Source organism: Triturus cristatus, chromosome 3_1, assembly GCF_964204655.1.
Source record: "Triturus cristatus chromosome 3_1, aTriCri1.1, whole genome shotgun sequence".
NCBI classification, from domain to species: Eukaryota; Metazoa; Chordata; class Amphibia; order Caudata; family Salamandridae; genus Triturus; species Triturus cristatus.
In genome coordinates this window covers 511,571,129-511,598,357 of record NC_140583.1, presented here as the reverse complement: position 1 = coordinate 511,598,357, position 27,229 = coordinate 511,571,129, and the positions used below count along the sequence as shown (strand labels likewise).

Sequence of the window (27,229 nt, the reverse complement as noted above, 5' to 3'; positions counted from 1 at the left end):
GTGTCCAATTTCCCAGGGCCCGGTCAAAGTTAATAAGGAGTCGTGAGCATGCAGAAACCCTCCCTGGGCCTATATCAGACCCGGGAACCCCAGCACCCAGAGCCTGAGCATTAACTAAAGGGGGAGTGGGGCAGCATGGCCCCCCAACTGGGCTGTTTTTGGCCCCAGGGACCCCACCACCCAGGGCCTGGCAAAGAAAAAGTGGGTGCCCTTGTGCCCACCCAGGCCGCCCACCATCTCCTCGTTGGGGGCAATGGGAGAAGTCCCAAGGCCCCCACAACCCCAGCCAGCCCCCCACACCCAGCAGGAACTGCCATTGCTCCCAAGCGCAGGGAGCAACTAACTAAAAATGCTGCTCCTTGCAGGCGGGAGCAATACTCTGAACCTTTTTCCCTGCCCGCATCACTGCTGGCAGGAAAACATATCTAAAGTCTGCTCCCATCCGGCCAGAGAATTTTTAAATTTCCTGTCAGGTTTCCCTGCCTGTGCCAGTGTGGGCAGAGAAACCGCTAAGTTTTAAAAAGTTTGTGAAGATTTGTCAAACAGCGCCAAAGTTATTAGGAAAAAAACCGATTTTCCTATGGAAACTAGCTCCTTACTATAACTATGTACTAGTGACTGCCAGTAGATAATATAATATATATATATATAAAGAACTGATCTGAAGTCTCTGACATTGAACTGAGTAACCGCTGCCTCGGAAGAGGTTATTCAATAGAAGTTATTGAGACTGTGAAAACTAAAGTTAGATTAAAATCAAGAAAAGATCTTTTAACACCACGATGAAAAGTTACAGAAGGAAACAACGAAGAAGATGAGATAACATGGTGAACATAGATTTGAGCAATGAAAATAAAGAACTAAAAGAAATTATACAAAGAAATTGCAAAATATTGACCCTAGATGAGACCTTTAAGAGAACATTGTCCCCAAATCCAAGTATTACATACAGGAAAACCGTCTCGCTGGGAGAAATCCTGACACAAAGCCATTAGAAATCAAGCAACCAACGACAACATCTTGGTTAAACACTCCTGGTTTCTGGAAATGCTCAAAATGTAGAGCCTGTGAACATGGACAAAATTAATTATCGTACAGACTTCAAAATGGGAGAATTGAGCCTATTCAAGAACACATCACCTGTGAGTCAAAATATGTGGTGTATATTTTAAAATGCCCTTTCAGAAAGCAACATGTAGGAAGTACGATAAATAAATTGAAACTAATAATCCTTCAACACCTGTGGGACATCAAAAATAAAGACTTTTCGTACCCGATTGCAAACAATTTTTTGATTTTCATTTGAGTGATAGCCAACAATTAAAATACTTTGGCATAAAAATTGTGAAGCAAAAAAAGCGAGGAGGTGACAGAACTTTGAACCTAAGACGAACAGAATCTCGACACATACACTTGTAGAAATCTACACCTACTCTACAAACAAGCAGCGCGTTTGCAGAGTGGTGTAAAAAGGGGCATGGCCTCGGACCACCTCTCTGCAACACAGCTCAGTGGCGCATACTGGAGGTACCTGGTGGGCTAGTTGGCCCCCAGTGAACCTCAGTATTCAAGAGGAATTAATTCCTCAACTTGCAAAGAGCCAGGTGGGGCGTTTGCAGAGTGGTGCAGGGAGGGGACGGGACCTCCGGCGAGATGCCAGGTTTTTTATTTTTTTATTTTTTACAAGGAGGGCTGTGTGGCCCCTCTTCTTTTACCATTTCTTGGGCCCTGGGGACCCCATCCCACAGGGCCTAACCCATTTACATAAAAAAACAGGAATAGGGCCACATGGCCCCCCTCCCGAGGCCAATCCCCCAGGGCATGGCCAGTCTTTTTTTTTATTTATTTAATTCTTTGGAGGGGGCCAGGCCAATTTTGGTCCCGGGGACCCCATCCCCTGGGGCCGGCCTTTCCGTTTGTTCTAAATATATATATATATATTGTGGGGGAGGGGGGCAAGTTGGGCCCCTCTCTGGCCACTTCTTGCCCCGGGGACCCCATCCCCCGGGGCCCGGCCCCACCGTTGGCGCCCGTGGGGGGAGCCCCAATCCCCCACGGTCCCGCTGGCTCGTCTCCTCCTGCGGGACCTGGCATTGCGTTTGCACAAGGGGAGCTGCTGACATGCAATTCCCCTTGTGCAAAAGCAATTCTGCTTTGGTTTTAGGAAGCAAGAGCAGGTTTCCTAATCTTGCGTCTGAAAACCAAAGCAGAGTTTGCCATGACAGGGCGGGAACTGTGCTTCTGCCCTGCCATAGCAAACAGAAATGTCCCAGAGGTGGGCTCTCTGGGACATTGCAGGAGCGGCCCTCGGGGTCCCCAGGGCCATCAAGGGCTCCAGGAGGGGGGCTGTGTGGCCCTCCTCCCCACATTTCAAAGCCCTGGGGATGTGGTGGTCCCCTGGGCTTGGGGGCCCACGTGGCCCCCCCTGATTAACAACAGAAGCCCCAGGTAGGTAGTGGTCCCCGGGGCTTGGGGGTCCCACAAGGCCCCCCCGCCCCTATTTTATAAAAGCCCCGGGGAGGTGGCAGTCCCCGGGCAGCATGGGTGGGTTGGGATCCCCCCACGCGTTTATTGTTGAAGCCCCGGGGAGGTGGCGGTCCCCGAGGGCAGTGGGGGAGCCACATGCCCCCGCACACTATTAACTAAGCCCCGGGAAGGTGGCGGTTCCTGGGGCTGTGGGGGCCCTCGCGGGCCCCTGCTAATTAATTACATATTGCCCCCCCGGACCTGGCCCACCCGGGGGCTTAAGTACAAGAAACCACAGGAGCCCGCGCTTCGATTTTTCTCGCACAGATTCACGAACCCAGGGCGAATTCAGCTGTTTTTTATTTTTTGTTAATGTTTTTTTGGCCCTGAGAGTCCCTGTGGGACCCCCTGAGCAGGCCTAGAGGGTCAGGGTGTTTCTAACCTGCCCCCTTTAATTGTTTTTTAACTTTTCTTTCCACTGTTTTATTGTGACTCAGTTACAGAGTCACAAGATGGCTGCCTACACTTCCTGGTTTGGAGTGTTGGCAGCCAATCTGAAATCAGCTCATGCTCCGGAGGAGTCGAGACTCCTCCTCTGTGCTCAGATATCTTTATTTTTATTTTTTTAATTATCAGCAACTACTGAAAGGGGTTTACACCATTTAAAAAAAAGGGCGTTTTCTGAACCAAGAGCTACCTTTTTGCCAAATTTGGTGTAATTCCGTTCAGCAGTTCGACCTGTAGCCTGTTCCAAAATTTACAATGGAAATTAACATGGAGAAAACGTGCTTTGGGACCCCCCCTTTTTTCTCGGCCCCCGCTTGACAAATCACCCTGAAACTTTCAAGACAGGAGCTGACTAGATCGGCCCATTAGTTTTTGGAATTTCGCGAAGATTCTTCAAACAGTGCCAAAGATAATGGCAAATCAAAAAACGCTTTTCCTGTGAGAAGTTATCACCATGGTCTGTGTATGGTGTGCAGTGATGTTTTGTAGCTTAGTATGATGTGAAGTTAAATAGTATAGTGTTTTAAAGAAAATGAGTGGTGGGATAAGATGATGTGTTGCTGCGAAGTATTGGTTGATGGTTGTGCGATGGCAAGCGTTGTTATATTATGTGGACTAGCATCATTTGGCATTATATGGTGTGATAGGGTGTAGTCTTCTAAGGTCTGGTTCTTAGTCACGTGGCATCATTTACTATTAATGTGATCTTTCATGTTGCATGCTGTTCTGCGGTGTGGTGTGGAGTGATATTCGGATTTATCCATTCAGGATAAGGTTTATTTTTGGAATTCCTCAGATACCCAAATCCCTTGGGTCATACTGAGGATTTGCAGACAAACAGAGATGTTGGTAAATTTAACACTGTATTTTCTCCTTTCAGGCACGTACAATGGAGCTCACAGTGGAATGCCTCACTAACAACGACCAATCATCAAAAAATAGTGTGGAGTCAATATACATCCTCAGGGTTATAGATCAGAAAAGAGGTTTATATCTCTAAATCAGCACTTGAAGCAAATCATATGCAGTGTATGGTTTATAGCCTTTGTAGGACCACGTAAATAATGAGCTGTTTGGCATAATAAACAATGTTGTGACCTGTCTAATTCTCAATAGTTATAGATTTCTACTTCTGCATTTAGTCTTGTTGGTGTTTTTATCTCCTTTTCAAACACACTCAATCATTGCAGTAGCACTAAATAAGATGCATACAAGATCTGCTCACCTGATTTTGGCAAGGGGTAGGACACATTGTAATAACTCTGAAAGAATTCTAGAATTGGTCCTGTTACATTTAAGGCATATTCTCCTTGATTTTCTTTAATCGCTTTCTCACGACCATATATCCGGACCTGAAACTAAATGAGGTCAACACGTTAATGAATGGGTGCTTTTGGAGCATTGTTTTCATAAAAAGCATAATTAGGAAGAAGTGAGGTGTTTTCACATGAAACTCCATTTACCTTTTGACCAGGGTCTGCTTTCTCAATGTAATCAAAATCACACACGATAAAGGCCAGGAGGTAGGTGGACATCTTTGGAGTTTCTTTAAACGTGGTCACGCTCCATGTTGACCCTGCTTCCTGAATTGTTGTTGTGCCTATGAGAACATTAATATAGACTGTGATAGTAAACATCATCGTACACATTTTTGATCTTACTTCCCATTTTGTTTTATTTGTATTCCCCTTGAAATTCCTATCAGTGTAACACAATTACTTTTCATCTTTTTTGCTACTTTACCACCTACAGTTTGACTTAAGTTAGACTTTGGGATGTAGTCAACCCTTTCCATTAAACACTAGAACCAACCTTCAGTGCAGTTTCTGTCATATAGGGAGGGCAAGGGTTCTGCAGACCTCTGGAGGTCGCTTTAATCATCGGACAGAGCCAGGTATTCCAGCTACCGGTTCACATGGTAGTGCCTGTCTCTAGCACAATGGAATAGTTTCTGTAAGTGCTTATTTTGCACTTCAACTGCTTGTGTGCATGAGGTCCACAATTAAGAGGTATGTGCCTTATTACACCTTTGAACTGAATGCAGAGTACATTCAGCAATGTCCTCAAAAGCGGCATAGTCACAATGAAAGAAATGTGCTAAACTGGGACCGTAAATTGTGTATCAAGTCTCTGTGCAAGGGGAGCACTTTCATACATTTGTGTATTGGTTATATTTAATGCAAGGTTCTCACAATGCAAGGGCCAAAGGGCAACTGATAGAAAGTTCAAGAAATTTCTGAATCTAAGGGATGGGAATGAATACAGGCAAACAAACCAGATTGACTGCCTGGCAAGCAACTGCTATGCATTTTGAGCAGCTCTGTCAAAAAGCAGATAAAAATAATATAAATGATAAATGCTTTGGTAATTAACATTTATATATTATAGTTGAAATCTGAGGGGCAGATTTACAAGCCCCTGTCGCCACCTGTGTGTCACGTTGGGTGACGCACCGGCGGCGCAACCTGCTGTGTGTTATTTACAAGCACACGTAAAGCCACCCTGCGTGACTTTACCTGTGCTTGTAAATATCGCCCCATTTCACACAACATTTTGCGTGTTGGGGAAGTGACATGGGTTTTGCTGTGGGTGTTCCCACGTAACACCCATGTCCACTGATGCAGTTCCAGATTTACGAGCAATCGTAAATCTGGAAATGCGTCAGAATGCTACGCCACCCTATGGGTGGAGTAGCGTGGTGTAATGAGGAGAAATGTTTTCATTTCTCCTCGTTTTGTTTCTCTTTCAATGTGTTCCACATTCTACAGCACACATTGGAAGAGGAAATCACATCAATTGGCATCCCTTCCTGCATAAAATCAATCTCCCTATGATGCAGGCATCCTTGCACCATGGTGCAAGGGTACTGGCACTAGCGCATGGCAGCAGTTTGTGTGCCAGTGCAGGGGGAAGCACAGAGATGCAACATATTGTTGTAAATATGTCGGATCCCTGTGCTTTGAAACTAAAGCAGCATGGGGCAGCAAAATTACTTGCAGCACCACGCTGCATTAGTTTCTTGTAAATCTGGCCTTAAATGTGTATATTTGAAAAACTCTATTTCTCAAATTTAATAACACACAATACATAGTGGTCAGCCAAGGGGTTCTGGTGACATCATTAACCACGAAGCCAAAGTCAAAGTGGTTATAAATGTCAACAGAGCCCCAAGATGGCAAAACAGGACTATATTACACGGGTATGTGAGGGATTATGGTGACATAATTAACCATGAGGATGAAGTTCGAGGGGTTTGTAAATGTCCCCTGAGCCCCAAGATGGTAATATAGGACTATATTAACGCTACCTGTTAACCATAATTTATATCACATATTTATTACTCGTATCATCAATAAATTTATGTTGATACATTACCACTATTAGGTATGTACACTAGGAATATGATAGTATCAACATATATCCGCATACATATTGCGTGATTATATCCCGTTATCGATATCATGTTAATCCATAGATATATAAATCTGTATCATATTACTTCATGCTACTTGAGAAAGAAAAAGTATAATCTTCATTTCAGTTTTTGAAATTCACATACATATCGTTTACAGTGATTACATAATGAATTAAAATAACGACTTTGTTTATATTTTACATTTCCAATATGGCCGCCACGTTTGACATTTCCATGTCAGTATCTTTGCTGAGACTAGCCTTTTTCTATGTCAACACTCAGGCTACTAAAGGTTTCAAAACTTTATTGTACACTGTGTGAGCAAGACAGCTACGCTGTCGAAACGCGTAACCGATTAAACTGCACTTGGCTTTATCTCCTGAGAGTGCGTTCTATTTGTTTACAATTGGGATTGATTAATACGGCCAGGGGCTTCGCCGGCATAACGCACCAACTGTCTACGGGCTTGGGTATCCGGAGAAGCAAACTTCTGTTGAAATTGAAAACGATGATCCGTTGGCCGGCCGCTACCCATTTGATGGAAGCGAACTTTTGATTGCAAGGCTCCGCCATTAGACTGAGCGCGTCCCAGGGGTAGGTGTTCTCCCTAGTGGCGTGTGCGAGGCGGGAGGCTGGGGTTTGTTTCTTACGAGACGCGTCTCAGTCTTCCTGTCTGCACGCGTGGGGAGAATCCCTGCGGTTCTGGATGGCGCTCGCCTTAGGCGGCATCAAATGTGACTCCAGTTACACATGTTACTGGTAGGCTTTGCATAATCCTTTACAACACTAGCGGCAACAGTAACCTCATATTAAAAAGAGGGGGAGAACAGCCTATATGGTAACAGCAGTGGATGTACCTACAATAAATCAAACATTGTGGAATCTTATCGACCCGCTCTTTTGCTTACTTAATATGGATGAAGAAACAGAGAGGAGGGCAGCTGCCCAAACTTTACTTGCCAGAGCACCTGGAAAAATTACAAGTCCAATAAAACAATTACAACAACGGGATTCTTCCCTAAACACAAAACTAAGAAGATTAGAGAAATTAAAAAAAATCAGAAACTGCCAAATGGTGGGAAGCAGTGTCTTTACAGGACTATGTACACAAAAACATGGTCCCACGAGGTTTGCGTATATACATCATGCCGTCTTATGAATCGCCTAATCCACACATGTTGGATGATTGGGCAGAAAATTCTGCAAGTGGCTCAAGAAATATGCTTAATATTCTCATCAAATATGCTTGGGAAGATAGAGCAATTTTGTTAACAGAGTTAACAGCACTTGAAGATGAATTAAATAACTGCAAAGAACAAGATACCATCAGAAAATTCATAGAGGACTTAAAACCAAAATTAAAACACCATGAAGAAGACATTAAAAATCGCAAACAGCGCAAACTTCACAGAGACTGTGTTGATTATGAAACAGGGTGCATTTTGACATATAGCCACAAATATGACTATTTGTATGAGGAACAACCAAAATCGAATGAAGAAGATACTAGAGTCCACACAAGAGTAGAATCTATAATAATCGAAACAAGCAAATCTGATAGCGATATATCCACAAATACAGCAAGTTCAATTCCTGAGAGACCACTAGTTCCGAAAACAGCAACTTTTTTAGACGAAATCCGGGTCCTCAGGAGAGGCCGACAAACATCAAGAGTAACACCGACACCTCCAGTACAGGGACGAGGAAGAGCACAGAGAGGCAGAGGAAGAGGCAGGGGAGGAGCAAACAGAGGAGGAAACGAAAGAAACAACAGGAACAAAAACGACAACATCAAGGAGTCCGTGGGAAACAAATTGACAGACTCCAGAAACAAACAATAATGGATCCAGAAATGGTAAATAAAACAATTATTAATCTTACAGAACGTCCACTTTCTTTTCTTGAAAAGAAAACATTATGTTTAGGTTTGACTTTCTGTCCTACTCAGATCTTCAACTACTCAGAAACTCATATAAAGCTTTACAAATTTGTTAGAAAGATCAAATTAAAAAAATGGCACAAACTTAAAGGATCTAATATCAGAAAAGATATTATCACTGATTCCTATATCAATACATACGATGACCTGGTAGTAGAAGATGCTGAAACTCTTTGACTCATGCATGATTTAGCAAGAAATGATCTGTCCTATGTAGACTCTCAGGAAAGCATATATGAATTAGATGTTACTACGGATCAAGCGGCACACACAAAATTTAAGCCTAAATCAATTTTTTATCCGAACTTGCCTTATGACAGTATTGACAGTTTTCATGATGTAGTGATTAAGTCGCTACAAAAATTTAAACATCAAAAATCAGGATATACACCATCAAAGTTCAATCTATCTAGAAAAGAAAAAGAAGTAATCAGATCTTTGGCTCACGACACTGATATTGTCATCCGCCCAGCGGATAAAGGAGGAAACATTGTACTATGGAAGCGAGAAGCATATATCCATGAAGCATTGCGTCAACTCAATGACTCAGACTTTTATGCGAAGATCAACGTCGATATGTATAATCAAAGCATATTTGACACATGGGAAGACTTAAAGAGATGGGAACAAGATGGCCTTTTAACCTGGCAGGAATATTGTTTTCTAAAATGAGACTACCCTAAGTTGCCAATAATATACTTGTTGCCCAAAGTGCATAAAGACCCCATTGATCCACCAGGGAGACCTATAGTCTCTTCTATTGGAAGCACTTTAGAAAATGTATCTAAATATGTTGACCATTTTTTTTTAGAGAGTATGTTTCTTCCTTACCATCTTATGTCAAAGACACAAAAGACTTTCTTTGCAAGCTCAGTGATACAACTTGGACTGACACCGACCTTATGATAACTCTTGATGTCAACTCGTTGTATACTATAATTGATCATGACCAGGGCATAGAAGCGTGTTTTCATTTCTTAAAACATAGATCTTTGAGATATTTAGAACACACGAAAATGATTACACAAATGATGAGACAATGTCTAGAAAGAAATATTTTTATGTTCAATGGTACCATTTTTAGACAAACACGAGGTACCGCGATGGGTACTTGTTTTGCCCCAAGTTTTGCTAATCTGTTTCTTGGAAAATGGGAGGAGGAAATTCGATCTAATGTTGATTTGACCCTAGAATTTTCCAAAGTCAAGGTTTGGCTAAGGTACATTGATGACCTTTTTATAATCTGGTCAGGTACCGAAGAAACAGCTTCAAAATTTGTAGAGAAACTTAACAGAAATAATTACAACATACGTCTGACATTGAACATGAATCATCATCAAATAGAATTTCTAGATCTTATGATAACAGCACAAGGTGGCACTTTACACACAAGTCTTTTTCGAAAGACTACTGCAGGCAATACTCTTCTTCACGCTCTCAGCAGTCACCCTGATAACTTAAAATGGAGTATTCCATATGGTGAACTGCTGAGAGCGAGAAGAAATTGCAGTACTGAATCAGCATTTTTGATTGAACAGAACACCATGATTGAAAGATTTCTCAACAGAGGTTACCCCAGGTGGGTACTTAACAAAGCACTGAACAAAATCGGTCAGGTGGATAGGTCATCCACATTGGAGACAAGAGAAGACAATGCAGCCGATGGGGATCCTACATGTCAGGAAACAAGAGTCATTATGACCTTCAATGACAGTTCCAAACAGGTACAAAAAATCTTAGCCGACAAATGGGATATTCTCACAAGTGACCCTATCATTGGACAAAGTATGAAAAAAAGACCCAGTATTAAATACAGAAAAAGCCAAAGCCTTAGGGACATACTTGTACACAATGATGTCACACAAATACCATCTAGAGGGGAACATAATCTTAAAGGTTTCTTTCCCTGTGGACATTGTAGGGCATGCCATAATAGCCATATGGTACAAGAGTTTACTGTACCTGGCAAAGAAAGATCTAGACGCATCAATCAATTCCTCACTTGTAGCACTCCTTTCAGCATAAATATCTTGGAATGTCCATGCAAACTTAGATATGTGGGAAGTACTACTTTCATGGCAAAAAACGAATACAAGAACATCTACGTGCTATAAATAAAAAAGATGTCCATTACCCCATAGCACGACATTTCCAGGAATTCCACCTTTCTAACAGCTCTCTACTTAGTTATTTTATTATAGAACAGGTACACAACAACTCTAGAGGAGGCATCAGAGTGCTTAAATTGCGAAAACAGGAATCTAAATAGATATTAGAGCTTGAAACTAAGTACCCAGGGGGCCATAATCTCGACGAGGAACTGAGTACTCATCTGTATGAAGACTAAGACCTTTTCTATGCTACCAATAATAGTCCTCTCTATATTCTGTATCATCCATAATTGAAGTTATTTTAATAATGTTTCTATTATCATGAATACGTACTGTACAATAGAAATTTAAGAGAATTTTTACCTATTTGTAAAAATATTTTTCTTTTTTCATCACAGGAAGAAAGGAAGGGATTCCCGGTATCCAGGGATGGCCATTCCGATATAGGTTCCCTACCCTTTTTTTCTTCCTTTTCTGGGTCTACACTATATTAAGATAAGATGTCTTCTTTACATTTTTTAATCTTTTTTTTTTTTTCATCCACTATTTGTTATATAGAAACCTTGTCAAACTTAGACCTTGTGGATCTAATGTAATTATGGTCGTTTTTCATCTGATTATTAGAAACTTAGATATGTATGTATATTATTCGAAATAGCAGATGTCATAACCAACTTGGGTTTGAAATGATAATTAATTTATTCTGTGTCACCATATTACAGTTTAGTTAACATTGGTATCGAATTTAATGTGGCCAACCACTTTGGCGTATCAATCACATGTATCTTCCAATATTACCACTATTAGGTATATATACTCGTATCATCAATAAATTTATGTTGATACATTACCACTAGTAGGTATGTACACTAGGAATATGATAGTATCAACATATATCCGCATACATATTGCGTGATTATATCCCGTTATCGATATCATGTTAATCCATAGAGATATATATCTGTATCATATTACTTCATGCTATTTGAGAAAGAAAAAGTATAATCTTCATTTCAGTTTTTGAAATTCACATACGTATCGTTTACAGTGATTACATAATGAATTAAAATAACGACTTTGTTTATATTTTACATTTCCAATATGGCCGCCACGTTTGACATTTCCATGTCAGTATCTTTGCTGAGACTAGCCTTTTTCTATGTCAACACTCAGGCTACTAAAGGTTTCAAAACTTTATTGTACACTGCGTGAGCAAGACAGCTACGCTGTCGAAACGCGTAACCGATTAAACTGCACTTGGCTTTATCTCCTGAGAATGTGTTCTATTTGTTTACAATTGGGATATTTATTTTTAATTAGCTTGAAAATACTGCTTTCTTCAATATGAAGCTAACAATTAGCCCTTATTGAAATCTCAAAGTTTAAGTTTGTCTATCATGAATAAATTGTTGATACAATAGACAATGGTGAAGGCCAGGGGATGTATGCGATTCTGTGACTGCAGTGTGTATCACTTAATTATGAATTTATTGCATTTGTCACATATTTGCAACATTTGTATATTTCACAAAAAATGCGATTTCTAGCTAACATGGATGAAGATATTGCCGCCGGAGTTTTGAAAGGAACAAAATATGAATGTAGACTAAACAGTTACTGAAATGCTAATAACATTTTCTTGAAGACAAATCGTGAAGAGTTACAAGTAATGTTCAAATCACATAACGGTCTTTTGAGTAAGTATTTCCCCATGTGTTTTTAGCCAAATAGCAACTCTTCCATTTCAGACTACAGAACTTCTGCCAGGCCCACCGTTTCTCAATGATACCTTGATTACTTACTGGTTATATTCATTACTCCGAATCTCTGTTCCTCATCCCTGTAGTTACGTCTAGAGTCCTGAAGGCCTCATCCCAATTTAGCACCCTTCCCTGAGGATTCTTCTCTTTGTTTCCATTCCTTCTCTCACTTGGCCAACTACCCCCCAAATCATATTCTGTTTATTCTCAAGCCATCAAAAAAAGATGGGTGGGATGTCTGACTTTAAATCCTGGACTAGAAGGGAAGAATCAGAATAATTAGGATTACCAATAAATAATCTAGAAATTACCTCCTCATCCATACCTCGTCCCAATCCATTAGGCTGTACCCAACCTGTCCTACTTCATCAGGATGTCCGCTTACCAAAGAAGACACACCAAACAATAGAAGTAATGACTCACCCATGTATTTATTAAAGCAAAGAACCCCTCAGGAGACATTGAACCACTAATCAATTTCTCAGACTGAGGCACACTTTACAAAATACTCATATTACATTCTATGTATAACGTGCAACATCAAATCCATAAACGATTAACAAAAGTTGAAGATGGGTATGGGCATGAATTCATAAAATGCTCAATCACCGAAGTTTCTTGGTGCTAACTGATCAGTGGATGGAATGGATTATTAAACCCTACCTTGTGATACTGGGAACCATACTACAAGTAAAAAAGATACATTTTCAGAGGCCGAATGATGATTGATTATATAGGGAAGGGGGGATCCTAGGAGTGACTACGGAAAGCCCTCCTTGTCAACTCCAAGTTAAAAGAGGTAGTCCTAAAGCTCCTGTTTATTCCTGTTCGCTCCCAGATACCTAATCCACCGTAAATTGTCACCAGTTAAACTGTTAGCCTTTTAAGGGCTCAGACACACATCACTGTCCTTTTAGCAAGAGTCATTAACTCTCTTAGTCAAGGTAGTTTATTGAAGCTCTGGGGGTGTGATGAGCGGCAGAACTGGTTTTGAGCTCTTTCTGGTGCAGAGAAGCTAAAGTACATTTTTTTTAAAGCTACATTTTTCCAGCCATTTCCTAATAATAAATATTTGAATTCCACCAAGTCCTGTATGAGAAACGTCTAGTCAGGTCTACATAGTAAAATAGATTTTGGGTTTTATTTCACCGTGTGGGAACATTAACTGTAATATGTAGCATACCCTATTATTATATATCTGCACACTGCCTTGTGGGCTTACAAGACACACTTTCAGGGTGACTTTTGACTACATAAAAATAGGCATTTCTGACATGGAAAGGGCATTTTTTCCTGCCATGTGTCATTTAAAAAGCCATGCCAAAGCACAGTGGTGCTCTTTGCAGACTTTGTTTTTGCCATATATGAATATGTTGTGAATACCCATTATAGCCCACATAAGGTATTTAAATTTCCATGCAGTAAATGAACTTAAGGCACCATATACAATGGAATTATAGGGAAGCAAACTAGGCCAAAAAGGGAGTTCCAATTTACAGCATGCGAGTTAAAGGGGAAGTTGGTGATGCTGCATAAAAGGCAGATTTGTTACACTATCACATAAGATATATTACTGACATGAGTGCATTGAGGAAGAGGTAAAAGGTACATTAAGCTGTCTTTGCATTTTTCTCACCTAATGTGTCTTTGCCACTCGTCTCCAGCTACCTTAAGCTCATCTTTAAAAAAACACATATAAAGTGGAAACTACAAATTCATGTGCTGTGTGTGTGAACTCTCCCTTTCATCATTTGAAATACTTAAAAAACATAATCATTTCCCACGAGGAGGACTGTTTTTAAGCTTGCAAAGTAAAAGTCTGTCGTGCAGGGAAGGGGGCAGGCTCCTGCCAGTCCTGACACTTTTCCTCAAAGCATTCTCATCAGTTACAGTGTGTTTGAAATGTCACTTTAAGTGTCACTGAAAGCAGGCCATGTCATCCTCTGATCACCAGACATCTGCTGAGCACCAGAATCTGACCTATCCCCACCTGCCCATCAACTCTGTGTAGCCTGGATAAATACAGGTACTGTGCGAGGAAAGTGGCAGTGTCCTAGCACAAACACCCTAATAATCGCTCGAGTTATGTCTGCTGTTCTGTAAGAGGTCATAAGTGGGTAAATTACTTTTTATATTTTCAACTGTCTCTTTTGTACTCACATCCAATTCCATCTTTCTGGATTCTGTGATGAATGAAGCTCAGGCCTCATTAGTTCAGTTCTACTGACCAGTAAGAGGAAAGAGGCAGATCATGCATGTCTAGTCAACCGATACTATGTGTGTATACAGTTTTTCTACAGTGTGAACCTAGCCGAAAGGCAGCAGAGCACTGTCTAGGGTCAAAGTCAATCAAAGGAGTGGTAGAGAATTAGCTGGGTTGTGGAAGGTTAATGCATTGTAGTATAGTCACTGGAATTCGGTTGCAAAACATTAATACATACCATTCCAATTCGGTATTTGGAAGGGACGCGGACGCCCCTGTCAAATACCGAATCGGCGATTCGGTAACATGCTACCAAATCGCAGTTTTGTTTGATACATACCAAAATGCTTTCTTCCTGTTGCAAACGAGCCAATTCTGCAAATGAGCCCATTATGATGGTAAAAAAGCTTGATACATGTGGCCCCTTATACTTTTCTGATTAGCACAGGCCTATTCAGCAAAGACATAACAAGAAGTTTCAACATTTTAAAGCCAGACCTAATTGCTTTGCCAATGCTTGTTTGGACTTTCTTGATAACTGTAAGTTCGTGTCTTTCAAATAACAGTAAGATAATAGAGAGCCCAACGTATTGTCCTGACAAGGCCCACTACCACCATTACCTATTCAAATATCTGAACATAGCCTTTGCATTGCTTTTTGTTTGCATGTTCATATAAAAGTAGTGGGCTGTGATTGATGGATTAAAGTGCGTGTGGGGAAGCCTGGTCCTGGCCACAGTCATTTACATTTCCATGCCGGAAAAAGAGGGTGAGAGACTGGCTCAATTAGTGATACCAGAAAAACGTGCAAAGATTTATGTGGTCATGGTCATTTAAATCCTCTTTTCCCGTGTTTTCGTAACATAAATGGCGGTATTGTCTTGAAGAAGTCCTTCCTAGATAAGATGCTAGCATAGCCAACTAAACACATACTGTTGTATTACCTGTACCGTTGTTTAATTACCGAGAAAAGGTACACATTTTTCATGGAAGTACTGCATCCATCTGACAGATACCAGATTCAGAATGTCAGCCCTCTGGCACCTGCTTGCTCAATTACAATTTAGCACCTAATATCTACGTTTTCCTATATTTATTTATAATTGCTTATCATTATTTTGTAATATCGTTATACTTCAGCAGCAGGATGTATTGAGATAGCAACAGCCTCTTGTACTCATGAAAAGGTTTCCTGTCCGAATGAGATGTGTCGCCTGCACCTCAAGCAAGAATCGGGCAACTCAATAACATTGGCCTTTCTAACGTTCGTCATCAATAGTTATACAACAGTGCACAATTGTCAGTAAACTAGACACAGTTCCTAAAAGAGCGACTCACTTACTGATATTCGGCATGTTTGACAGCGCCACAAAGTTTGGCTTGTAGATCAGAGTGATATTGAATGTGGCCTTCATGGCTGGTTCATCAAAACAAGGGAACGCCTTCCTTGCATCAGGGGCCTGCATCTGTGTTGTGGCAATGACCCTGAAATTAAAAATATGAGTATGTTAACTATTATCTTGTTACAGGAAGCTCAATAGGTATGACATGCACGCAAAAGGCAACTTTGAAGTAAAACAGGGCCAAATGTACGACCATTGATGTTTGCAACTCGCAAATTGCATTAAATTGCCAGTCGCATACATCAATGTACAACAGTGTCAGAGAGACTGTTTGCGATTCCCAATGGGGTCACAAATTGTATGCCTCGTGCATATTAATGAGGCTGTCCCAATTTGCGACGCCATTGGGAATGGCTGGCACTCCCAGGGATGGTGGCCTGCTGGGGTCAGCATACCACCATGTCTGGGACTGCTTTGTCAATTAAGCAGTTTTTTTCTCTAATGCAGCCCGTTTTCCTTAAAGGAAGATGGGATGCATTTAGAAACAAGCATTTGCAATGCATTCGGTCTCGCCTTTGGGACCTTATAAGTATTTGGCCATGCAGCATATTATCACATATTATTGCAACGTACTTTAATTACAGAAGTTTCTCTTTATGACACCTTTTTCTGGGAATCGCCCGTCCTTTTTTTCTGTTATCAGATTAAAGATGGTATCACCATAGAGTCAGCAAGATGCTTGTCTATATAGCCATGTCTGCAAAGAGAATATAGAAGACTATGTCCTATAAGGGCTTAAAGTTGGCATAATCAACGTGGATGCCCCTGACACAGAAACATTCATTCACTTGCTAGCTGCAATCTAATGCTATGCCGCTGTATCTGTGATAAGGACAGTCCGAGCAAGCAGGCAACACAGGCAGTTGAGAGTGGATGTGGTGTAAAAGGGGAGCTGCCTGATTGGACCTGGGGAACCAGGATCAAGCCTCAGTGTGAGCTCAGCATGCTATGATTCTGGGCAAATTCCTTAAGCTCCCGTACCTACCAAAAACGAGTGCGTCCTTGTGTAATGTAACAGGTGCACATGTAAAGTGCTCTAATTCTCTCAGTTCGAGTTTGGGCTCTATTACCAAAAAAGTACTTGGTGTGAGTAGCAGTGCCAATTGACAGGCGGTGCCAACATGTACAGACTTGCTTTCATGCATGCCATCCGTACTGATGGCGCCCAGCTGAGGGGAAAGAAGGGTGCACATGAGAGCAAACTCTTTCAAGGGCATTTCAGAGCAGGTTGTGCTCCTACACCTACCCAGGCTATTCACTCTGTTCTTTTGCAGAGGGCTGTACTCACTGAGCTCTTGTTACACTCCCTTGAGTAAAGCTTCGCTCACTGCCCAGGTCACGGACCGGATACACATATATGTCTATGCGGCACGCATTGATGAGTAACATGCCTCTATGCCACCAGAAGATGATGCCAGGGAACAGCACATGCTCAAGAAAAAATGCCAGGATTGTGTAGGGTGACAGGCCAATCTAAAAGAACCTCACACCCACTTCAGCGGGTACGGCAGCAAGGTATGTGTTGCTACAGCAGTCACATGGTGGCATGACATGACCACTAAGCCTAAGTGTATGGGGTGGGTTAGGGAGGTGGGAAGGCGAACAGTTAGACTAATTGCAATACATGGAGAGTTCTAGCACGGTGAGCGGAACAAAAAGAAATTGAGCACGGAAGGGACGAGGCAACAAATGCATAAGGCTCCCCGGCACAAATAGTTGAATTATGGGAAGGATTTAAACGTCAGCTGATAACTTATTTAAAACAAGGAGTTCTTCATTGAATTTTTTCCTCACAGCACCTACTTTTGTACACAGGTTGCTGCAAGTTAGGTTACACTCCTCGCCATTGTCATTGTTTCTCCTTCGGGGGTGGAGGGTGGCGGGGTAGGAATGAGGGGGGGGGGGTAGTGTGATGCAATGTGTTCTCCTCCCAGTTAGGATACCTCAGTAAAGAAGAGACCACACATTCAATCGCAGCTCACCTGCAGCAACCAGAAGTCAGAGGTTTGTAAGTGCTATTACAACCCCAGTAGAAGAGATGTGTCTCGGGAGCGCAGCACTGCAAGCAGAGGCGAGGAGGATCAGTTTCCTGTACATTATTATAGCGTGAAACACCCCTGGGGAAGCCGCGAGCACATGCTTTAGCCCATCAGTAAATGCACAATGGCATTTTAAGATGTTTACAGTTAACATCACGTTGGCTTTTAAAAAGCACAAAAGGAATCAGGAATGGAAACATGCACAGACGAGCGGTGGCGTAAACTAACAAAACAAGCGCCCCCCGGCGGGGCTCCTATGGGGTCTGCAGGCAAGTCAGAGCTGGCTAAAGGCTGGCCAACCCCGCCCATCCTTTTTAGGTCGAGCCTACAGCAGCGCATGCGCTGTTGCTCGATCTTTTGTAAGTGGGATTTTAAAAGTGCTTCCCACCGTCTTTTCCTGGCCAAATGCTTGAGTTTACGCAAGCGTGAACGTGCATAGCTGCCAGCTTTCTGATTACTTTCACTTGGAGCGCTGCTGCGTGCGCACCACTTGTGTTCGTAAACCGTAACGGCACAAACCATTGAAAGTTTCCCCACATCAAATCCCTACAGGCGAATTGTACTTGTTTGTGAATTTGTACAAAAAAGATCCTCTTAAAACATTTTATATTCTTACAGTAAAGGATACACTGATATTTATATAATAAAAGAGGAAATATTAAGGTACTGTATTTGACTCATTCATGTTTCGCTTTATTTCGCTATTTGAATTGTTGGTTTAATCTAAATGGATAGAGCCTACCAAATATTTGGAACGATACTTTAGTGGGGAGAAGCTGTTGAACTGTCTCGTCCTTGAATTGCGCTGCGTGCAGTAGAACTTGGCCCCATGGCATATTATCCCTTAAAAATGCGATGCTAAGTACTGGTAGTTTAACATTGGCTGTGGCCGTCATGTGGACTTAAAACTCCAAGACATCAGCTCGCGCACCTCACCTTAAAAACAAGCATTGGCAAAGCCAGCCCATCTGGCTTTGCTGTCAGCCTCTCTGCGTTGTCAGTCCTTTTTTTTTTTTAGGCAAAGTGAAAGACCAAAATACAGTCACCTATGGTGAAGGTAGCTGTGATATGTGAAATGCATTGTTCGTGAGGGGATAAAAAGCCCCGGGGTGAGGCGTCTTCCTTGCTTGGTCATGCAGAGTTAAAATAGTGTCATGGAGGGGTGGTCTTTTTAGCATTCCTGTCTGAGCTGCTTTACCTGCTTGTGTATTTACTACAGCAGGGCTGTGCTGCAACCAACCCCATTATGAGGCTCAATCTTACAAAACTTTCAAAAACTATTTTCCGAGCGTGGGATGTACGTGTGTACTAGTTTGGGAAGATCCCCAGCCTTAGTCATACATCATAGCAAATCGTAAAATAAACACATATTCGCACGCCTGTAATAAAACGCACATTTGCCCTACTCACAAATAATGTTACATTTCTTAAACCTCTTAAATCTACACCAAAAACACGGAGGACATTCTATGGTCCTACGTAACGTTGTGAATTAAAATCTGTTGGCTATGTATTTTCATTTTATAACGTGGAGCACTAGGGGTTAAAGGAAAATGCTATTGGCTACCTTCACTGTAAGTGAATGTCAATGCTTGTGTTGTCGTGCACTCCAAATGAAAGATCAGTTTTTCAATTGGACTGCATGACAAAACAAGACTTGACAAAGTAAAGAGGCTTACAACCAATACCAGATCGATTGACCTTGTCAATACCTGTTTTTAAGTGAGGTGTGTTGGCGGCTATCCTGGAGACCGAATAAATGCACCTCAAAACGCATTTTAACCACATCACAGCCCATGTTAAAATGCTAGTAATCTGAATACATTGAGGGGAATATTCATTCAGCTGAGCATATCAGAGCAAGTTGCACGCCCACCTTCCTTCCATTCTACCTGCTAGCCACAGAAATATTACAAAACTATGACCCCGTTTTGTGTAACAGCAGTAGCATGGTGATAAATGTATTCGCCCCCATAGCTGTCTAGTGTTGTGAGATTTTTAAGTTAGTTACTTGATAAGGTAACCAATTGTGGATAAATAAGTAGGCGATACTTCATATGCTGTAAGGCGATATGCCCTCTCCTTTGTGTTTAGATGTATTAATCATGGACGTACATGGGGCGATTTAGGAGGTCAGGGAGCCTAATTCAGGAGTGCAGTGGAACTTTTCACGTTTTCCAATTCTTTCTGTCCTGTAAGCGCAACTGTATTTTTCTGTGCTTCTACCTGAAATCCTTGTAGCTAAGCTGCCAGTGTCCCTTATTCTCGCTGTCTCTGTCCTAAGGACCTCACGACTATTTAATTTCTTCTGTGCTGTTTTTAAAGTTAATAAGACGTCATTAACCTTCATCCTGATTGATTCACGACGTTCAGCGACTTCCTGAGACATTAGAACCCCAGAGGCGGATTTAAACAGCTACTTAGAGGTTCTGCTTACATTTACGGACTGCTAATTTATCAATTACATGTCATTAGTACAACTCCATGTCATCTGGTGGTTACTGTGTTCATTTCCATGGCGACGAGCTGGGGGTTGGGACCTATTGGTACACATGCAGGGAATTAGGAGCTGGAGGCAGTGCAGACGACAAGACCTTCCTTGAGGCATTCTGCAGGACATGAACAGTTAAAATTAGACAACACAGGGGTGAGCTTTGTGACGGTTTGTAAACTTGCTTTCTAGCTATGGCACCCCAGACATCCTTACGTCAGTCATACCTCTCTAGTCCTCATCGTGATATTCAGTCAACAGGTTGTAATTTCAGCTTAGACTACCCAGTGGTTAGTCCTATGTGCCTCCTAGGTGGGTTATAATGCAATCCACAATTTTAATGCCATAAATCTGGTTTACATTTAATTTACCAAAGGCCCACCTCATGACTGACTGGGTCTTTACTGCGGCTGCAGCCAGGCACTGGAATATTCTGCCATTTTCTGTCCTCTCTTAGTCTAGATAACCTGATGTTATTTCGTAAAATGTTAAAAAGCTGACATCAGTGCCAAGAAACCCTATTATGGTGACCGCTGCGCTCTACAAAATAGCCAATAGGTCCGCTTTTGGGAACTTAGAAGTATTTAGTTATGCAGCACAATATCCTTGGTGCAACAACATCAACTGTTGCATGGCTAAACACTTATTAGGTCCCAAAGGTGAGACCTATTGGCTATGCCAATGCTTGTTTGTCTGTGCTCCGTGCATCCACCAGCTGACAAGTACAGGAAGAGATGCTCTGCTAAATGACGGTGGCGAGTTGTCGCTGTTTGTGTTTCTGAAAATAAATGTTTTTGAAAACAAAAACGTTTTGTGTGTGAATGTCAGAAACATGGTGGATGCACACCAATCTTTTTGTGTCTCCACAGCAGCTGCTGTGGTGGTTGCTCCAGTGAAGGCACAGAGATCACCGCAGGGACAATGGTGGTATCTATATATAGTGGGCAGGAACCCAACCAGGGTGAAGGAGGTAATGACCTCCGACACCCTGACAGATAGTGGCCCACCTGCCATACGTTAAATCAGGCACTAAAGACACAACAGCTGTGTAAAGGTGATTTCTTGGGTTTTACAGACTGATAAACAGTGAAAACACACCACAAAAGGATCCCACGCCCATGATTGAACACATGTATTTGTTTCAATTATTAAAATATTGTTACAAAACCATACCGTGATCGTACTAAAATGAACACATTATTAGTTACCACATTTTGCTTCTAAAAAGGCTAGAAAGAGTTCATGAGCCGTCACTGTAACTTAAGTTTGCGTTTCCAACTTTAAGTTTGCGTTTCCAACTTGAAGCTGTATCAAGTTTCTTCAATGTTCATCGATAGTCACGGGCCTCCTGTTAAACGATTTTGAAACTGGCATGCAAATTTTGCTAGCCTAGCGAATTCCATTGGAGTTTTTAAGTTAAAAAGAAGTTCCGTTGCATCTTTGCAAGTACGGGTGCCATATTTTAAAAATAGAGCTTTTAGTAAAGTGCGGCGTGCATTTATCATACTTGGGCAGATGCAAAGAAACTGAGCCAAGGATTCATCATTTGATTTACACAATCTGCAGGCAGTGACTATCTCCAGGCATTTCCAATGTGTGCTTATGTCTTTTATTAGAAGCATCATCAGCCAGATTGTTAAACTTTGCTTTAAAATCGGTTTATTCAGTGCACTATTGACATTGGGCTTGGGCTTTGGGCTATAGGAATTAACTAGTACCTGGATGTTAAGAATCCGGACAGTGGTATTATGTTTAGGTAAATGGTGCCACTAAGAAGAATCGCACAGTAAAGTATCAGGATATGATTAGTTCACGTGACGGTGCAAGGTGAGGAGAACCACCAACCTCCCCAAGATAGGCCTGGGCAACAGAAACAACTAGCATTCCCCTGCACACGTCGAGTATAAGTCAAACTTTCAATTAAGCAGTGTACTTAATTAGCACAATTAATGTAAAATAAAAAAGATTCTTTTTTCTCTCTTCTCAGTTGTTTAATAGCGTAAATATTCAACCAGCCTCCAACAGCAAACACGTGTTTCGTCGCATACAGGAGGTTATCCCGCGACTTTTTCAAGGCTATATCTTCTCAGTAGAAAACCTTTGATTCGTGGTGATATTTCCAACCCACAAAGGGTTTCAGTCGCAGCCAGGCAAATCTTTAGGTTGGAATGTGGCTTTGCAGCCGTTGTTGGCAGCGAACCCTTTAATATAGATTTTCTTTGTGTTTGTGTTGCTTTTACTTCGGGATGTTTTACTAACATGTACGGGTATCTGTCTGCTTCAGGTTCCTGGACATATATCTCCCAATTAGCTAGTTGGTCCTTAGCTGTTATAACTGTTTCCACTATTGTGCTGGTTTTCAATGTGACTAACGTTGATTCTCTAGTGGCCTTGTTACTTGAAGCCTTAAATTGTACATGCAGTAGGCCTTCTGTGTTAACATGGGTTAACTGTGGTATATGATGAAGAATGTGTAATATCTTTGTCCTATTTAGAATGTCCTTATTACCTTGAGATATGTATATTTTTTTCTGGAGTAAATGTCGTAATATTGTTTTCTGGTTTCCTTATAGTATGTTCTCCTGTCCTTATACTGGGTGTGTACCTTTTTGGTTCTTGTACATTGTTTATTTTTGGGCTGACATGCATCAGTGGACAGCTGGCCTTTTTTGGACAGTTTGTATTCAATGGAGCTGGTGTTGTGTTGAATGACATATGACCCCTGAAGTTCCTTGTTGCTGATGACCCCATTTGAACTTGTGATTGCCTACTTGTTTGCTCCATCTGATCACTGTTCCTTCTAAGTTAGGTCAGGGAGGGGTAAAAACATGTGTAGCTTGAGACTGCCCCTCCTCCTCCATACTGCACCATTCAGACAGTGTTGGCTGTATCTGTGGAACTAATTGCTCCATGATAGTTTATTATACAGGATGATGATGGGCCTTGATGTCAAGAAAAGTGGGAAGAGCTTCTTCTATGTCTTTAGTTGATGAGGGATATCTAGCTTCTGTGGCATTGATGTCTTTAATTGCAGGGCTGGTTCTGATATCGCCTTGGTGGAAGTGGCGACCTTAGCTGAGGCCTCTAGCCCTGTTTGAAATTCCTGTGTACATCTGCGCTGCTTGTTATTTCTTTTTTCTTCTTCAGACGTTTTTTTTTCTCTCCTAGATAGAGGGTTTCTGATTCCAGTTGTCTCTTCTGGTGTCGTCCTAAAGGCCTTACCGGCATTTTGTCGTTTTGTCAGTTTCTGATTGATCCTTTTTGATCCAATTGCTGCTCCCTAATGTGGCTAGTTGAGACAGGGTGGGTGGAGAGTCCCTTTCTGGTATATTGGCACTTTTATTATGGGGGCTAGTAAAGTTGAAGTAACCTTCTAGCGGGGCTGGTACCAGAACCCTGTCCTCTATGTAATTGCTCTTCTGGTCTGCCATCAGCCATTACCTTTGTTTCAACTTGGTTATCAAGGTTGTGAGGACTTCTGGCAGAGAGCTGAGTTTCTCCACTATAGGGAGGCAACAGCATGTCTTTGATTGATGGCGATTTAATGAATCTCGTTTTCCCTCCAATATATCCATTTTAGTTGCGATCCACGTAATAACTGTTGCTATTTCCTGCATCGTGTCCATTTGGAGCTCCAGTTTTTGTGACTGCCATGTGAGGGCGTTAATGGCACCTGCCAAAGTTGCATTTATTGAAGATAAGAGGGAGTTTTGTTGGGTATACCTGGGTGCGGGTGTGTACTTTGTTATATACAGTAGCGGTGAACAGCCCAAAACCCCCTCCATGCGGTTGGCTTTCGAACCCAGGGTGGAAGGGAAAAAGTGGGTGTCGTAAAGCTTTGATAGTGAACGTGTTTGTACCAGGAATGGCTCCTGGAGACCACTACCAGTGCCTTGATGTGATTCATTATTTTTGGAGTTAGAATTGGCTTGTAGGGAGGACAGATCCGATGATATTTCAATAAACTCTGGTTCTTCCTGTGCATAGGCGGCTTCCTGATGTAGCCCTGGACTGCCTCTTGCTTGTCTGAGTTCTTTCGGGGCAGGGCTGAGTTATCTTGTTTCTGGCCCTTCGTTGCAATTCTCCGTGCAGTAGGGGCAAAATTCCTGGTGATTGTTGCAGCATGGGGGACTAGAGGAGCTGTGGGTATTAACTAGCCACAAGCACAAGAGGGTTTCGTTAATCCTTGCAAGGGGTAGACGGTGCTCATAACTTTTCCTTTGTCCTCTGATTTCTTTTTTGTCATTGTCTGCCTCTGTTGTATTACTGCTTTTTTATAGTTCTTGTAGCGTTTCTTATCTTGTAGCTTTACCGGTAATCTGAGTTCAGTTTACAGGTGGAGTAAAAGCCCTTACTTTGTTTTCCAACTAGAATTTTTGCTCAGTTTTTTTTTTGTACTTTGTCTTTCCGAGGTAGAATTGGTGTCATTTGTAATATTGCCGTCCTAGTTCCTATATTGTGTCGAGGGCTTTGGTCTTGCTGGGAGGGTGCAGGGGTTGGTGTCTGCTGCAGAGGCAGGGAGCTTATCCAGGCCACGGGCCACACCCAGACCTATCTGGGCCGCCTCCGCGATCTAGGGCTCACCCGGGTCAATGCCCGCGCAACAGGATCTAATACTGCGGCTACCTTGCTGGAGCCCCCTATCCACCCTCTGTTCTAAAAGGAGCCTAGCCTTGACTGGCTCTAGTGGGTTTTGTTGCCCTTTTCCTGGCTCACAAATTGAGTCCTGGATGTAGAAGGGTGGCATTCCTACACCTTGGCTGTTCGATTCGTTCTTTTACCTGGTCCAGTTTGTGCGATGTCTCATATTCTAGTGCTTGGTTGGCCTATGTGCTAACATAGTTTAACTCTATGGTCTGTAATTGGGCTAAATGTCAGGCATTGGCTACACTGTCCCTGCACTGCCTGAAGATGACTATCAAGAGGGGGGGCTGCTCTCCTCCTCTGCTCCCCCAGAGGGGCCTTACCGGTAGTCCTGGTCCTTCTCCTTCTTCCTTCCTCCTTCTCTCCTTCTTCTTCTCCCCTCTGTACACTCATTGCCGTGAGCTGTGGGCCTCACCGAGGGCAGGGGGCCAGAAGTCAGGAACCGGGAGCCAACCGGTAAACAGGGGCAGGGCCAGGAGCTGAGAGACAGGCAGCCGGGCATCAACTGTGGTTCGTGCCCATGCCCTGGCTGCACCTGTCAGCCTCTCCTGGGCCGGCACCTCTCCTACTTGTGGTTTACCTGCCACTCTCAATTCCGCGCCACACCACGGGGCACTGCTGCATGCTCTGACTCCTGACCCGAGCCTCGAGCCGCAGGGACGCACAATTTTAGTATGTATTTTGAAAGTATGTGATCTATTTTTTAGTAACAGTATTGCTTGTGTTTTTTAATATATGTTACATTTTTAGTAGTGATTAATTTTATGTTAATCAAATGTTGCGTTTAGTTCTGTAGCGGGTTGTGGGTTTATAAGGGAATAGGTTGGAAAGTAATTTAATAATAATAAATTAATTAGATTTTGTTACTTATTATTTATTTAATTTAGATTTTATAGTGTCAATTGTGGGAATTAATGTATTATTAATTAATTATTAATTGGTTGTTAATTTTGATTAATTAATTAATTGGTAATTAAGTTAATTCTGGGATTTGTTTAGGAGCTGGTTGGAGTTTATAGGGGAATAGGGTGGGAAGAAATTTAATTATAAAAAATTGTTTAATATTTTGTATTTATTAGTATTTTTTTATTTAGATTTTATAGTATTGTGCGGAATTAATGTATTCATAATTAATTATTAAATGGTTGTTAATTATTAATAATTAATTATGTTTATTGCATCACTTTTATAGGAGCGGGTTGTGGGATTATAGGGCAGTAGGGTGGGAAGTAATTTAATTTTAATATTTTAATTATAATTTTTATATATTAATATTTATTTAATGTATAATTTATAGTGGTAATTGTGGGAATTAATGTATTACTAATTATTTATCAATTGTTTGTTAATTAATATTTATTAATTCATTAATTGGTAATTAATTATGTTGATTGTGTCATTTTTTAGGAATAGGTGGTCTCGTTTATAGGGGAATAGGGTGTGAAGTAATTTATTTAAAATTAATAAATAATTAATTGTTAAATAATGGTAATTAATGAATTAAAAAATAAATATGGCAATTGGGTAATTAATTTGAGATTGAGTTGTGGGGTTTATAGTGGTAAAGGGTGTGAAGTAAATTATTTTCAATTAATTAAGAAGTTGTTGCTAATTGATAATGTATTGATTGATTTTTAGGTGTGTGTTGTGGTATTTAATGGGGTAGAGGGTGGAAAGAAGAATTTTAGTTTTTTTTAATTAATAATTAGCTGTTCATTATTATTCATTTATTGATTGATAAATATCTATGGTAAATGTATACTTTTATTTTGTGTGTGGATTTTGGTTTCATAGGGGTAATGTTTGGTGAGTAAATTATTTTTTAACTGTTTTAATTTGGTTTTTGATTAATAATATTAGTTTATTTGTTAATAAATTATTTTAATTATAGTGGTACAGTTTTTTAGAAGTTTAGATGTGTGTTGTGAATTGTGTGGTGTTATAGGGTAGGAAATAAAAAATATTAATTTCTATTAAATATAGTTATGTGTTTGAAAATACTTTTTACATTTGTATAAAATAATGTTTGTAGGTAATGTTTTAGATTTTCTTAACATTATAATATGTTTCTACCTTTTGTAAATTTTATTATTTCTATGTATTTTTTTTGTTTTTAACATTTTTTGTATTGTTGTTGTTATTTTGTTATTAATTTTGTATTAACTTCAGTGGGAATATTAATTTTTAGCCCTCTGCTATCCAACACTTTCCCTACTGTTGCACTCACTGGAGTTGGAATAGTAACCTGTAC

At 41.2% G+C, this 27,229-nt stretch overlaps 1 protein-coding gene across 1 annotated transcript in view; it reads right to left on the bottom strand.

Moving 5' to 3' along the window:
- The window catches only part of LOC146860506 (aminopeptidase Ey-like), a 174,413-nt gene that overhangs the window by 139,395 nt on the left and 7,789 nt on the right, over positions 1–27,229 (bottom strand). Inside the window, exons 2-4 of the mRNA XM_085644418.1 lie at positions 15,744–15,886; positions 4,437–4,573; positions 4,199–4,331 (exon numbers count right to left, since the gene is read on the bottom strand). Of these exons, the coding sequence (XP_085500544.1) occupies positions 4,199–4,331; positions 4,437–4,573; positions 15,744–15,886 (413 nt within the window). The remainder of the gene's footprint in view (positions 1–4,198; positions 4,332–4,436; positions 4,574–15,743; positions 15,887–27,229) is intronic.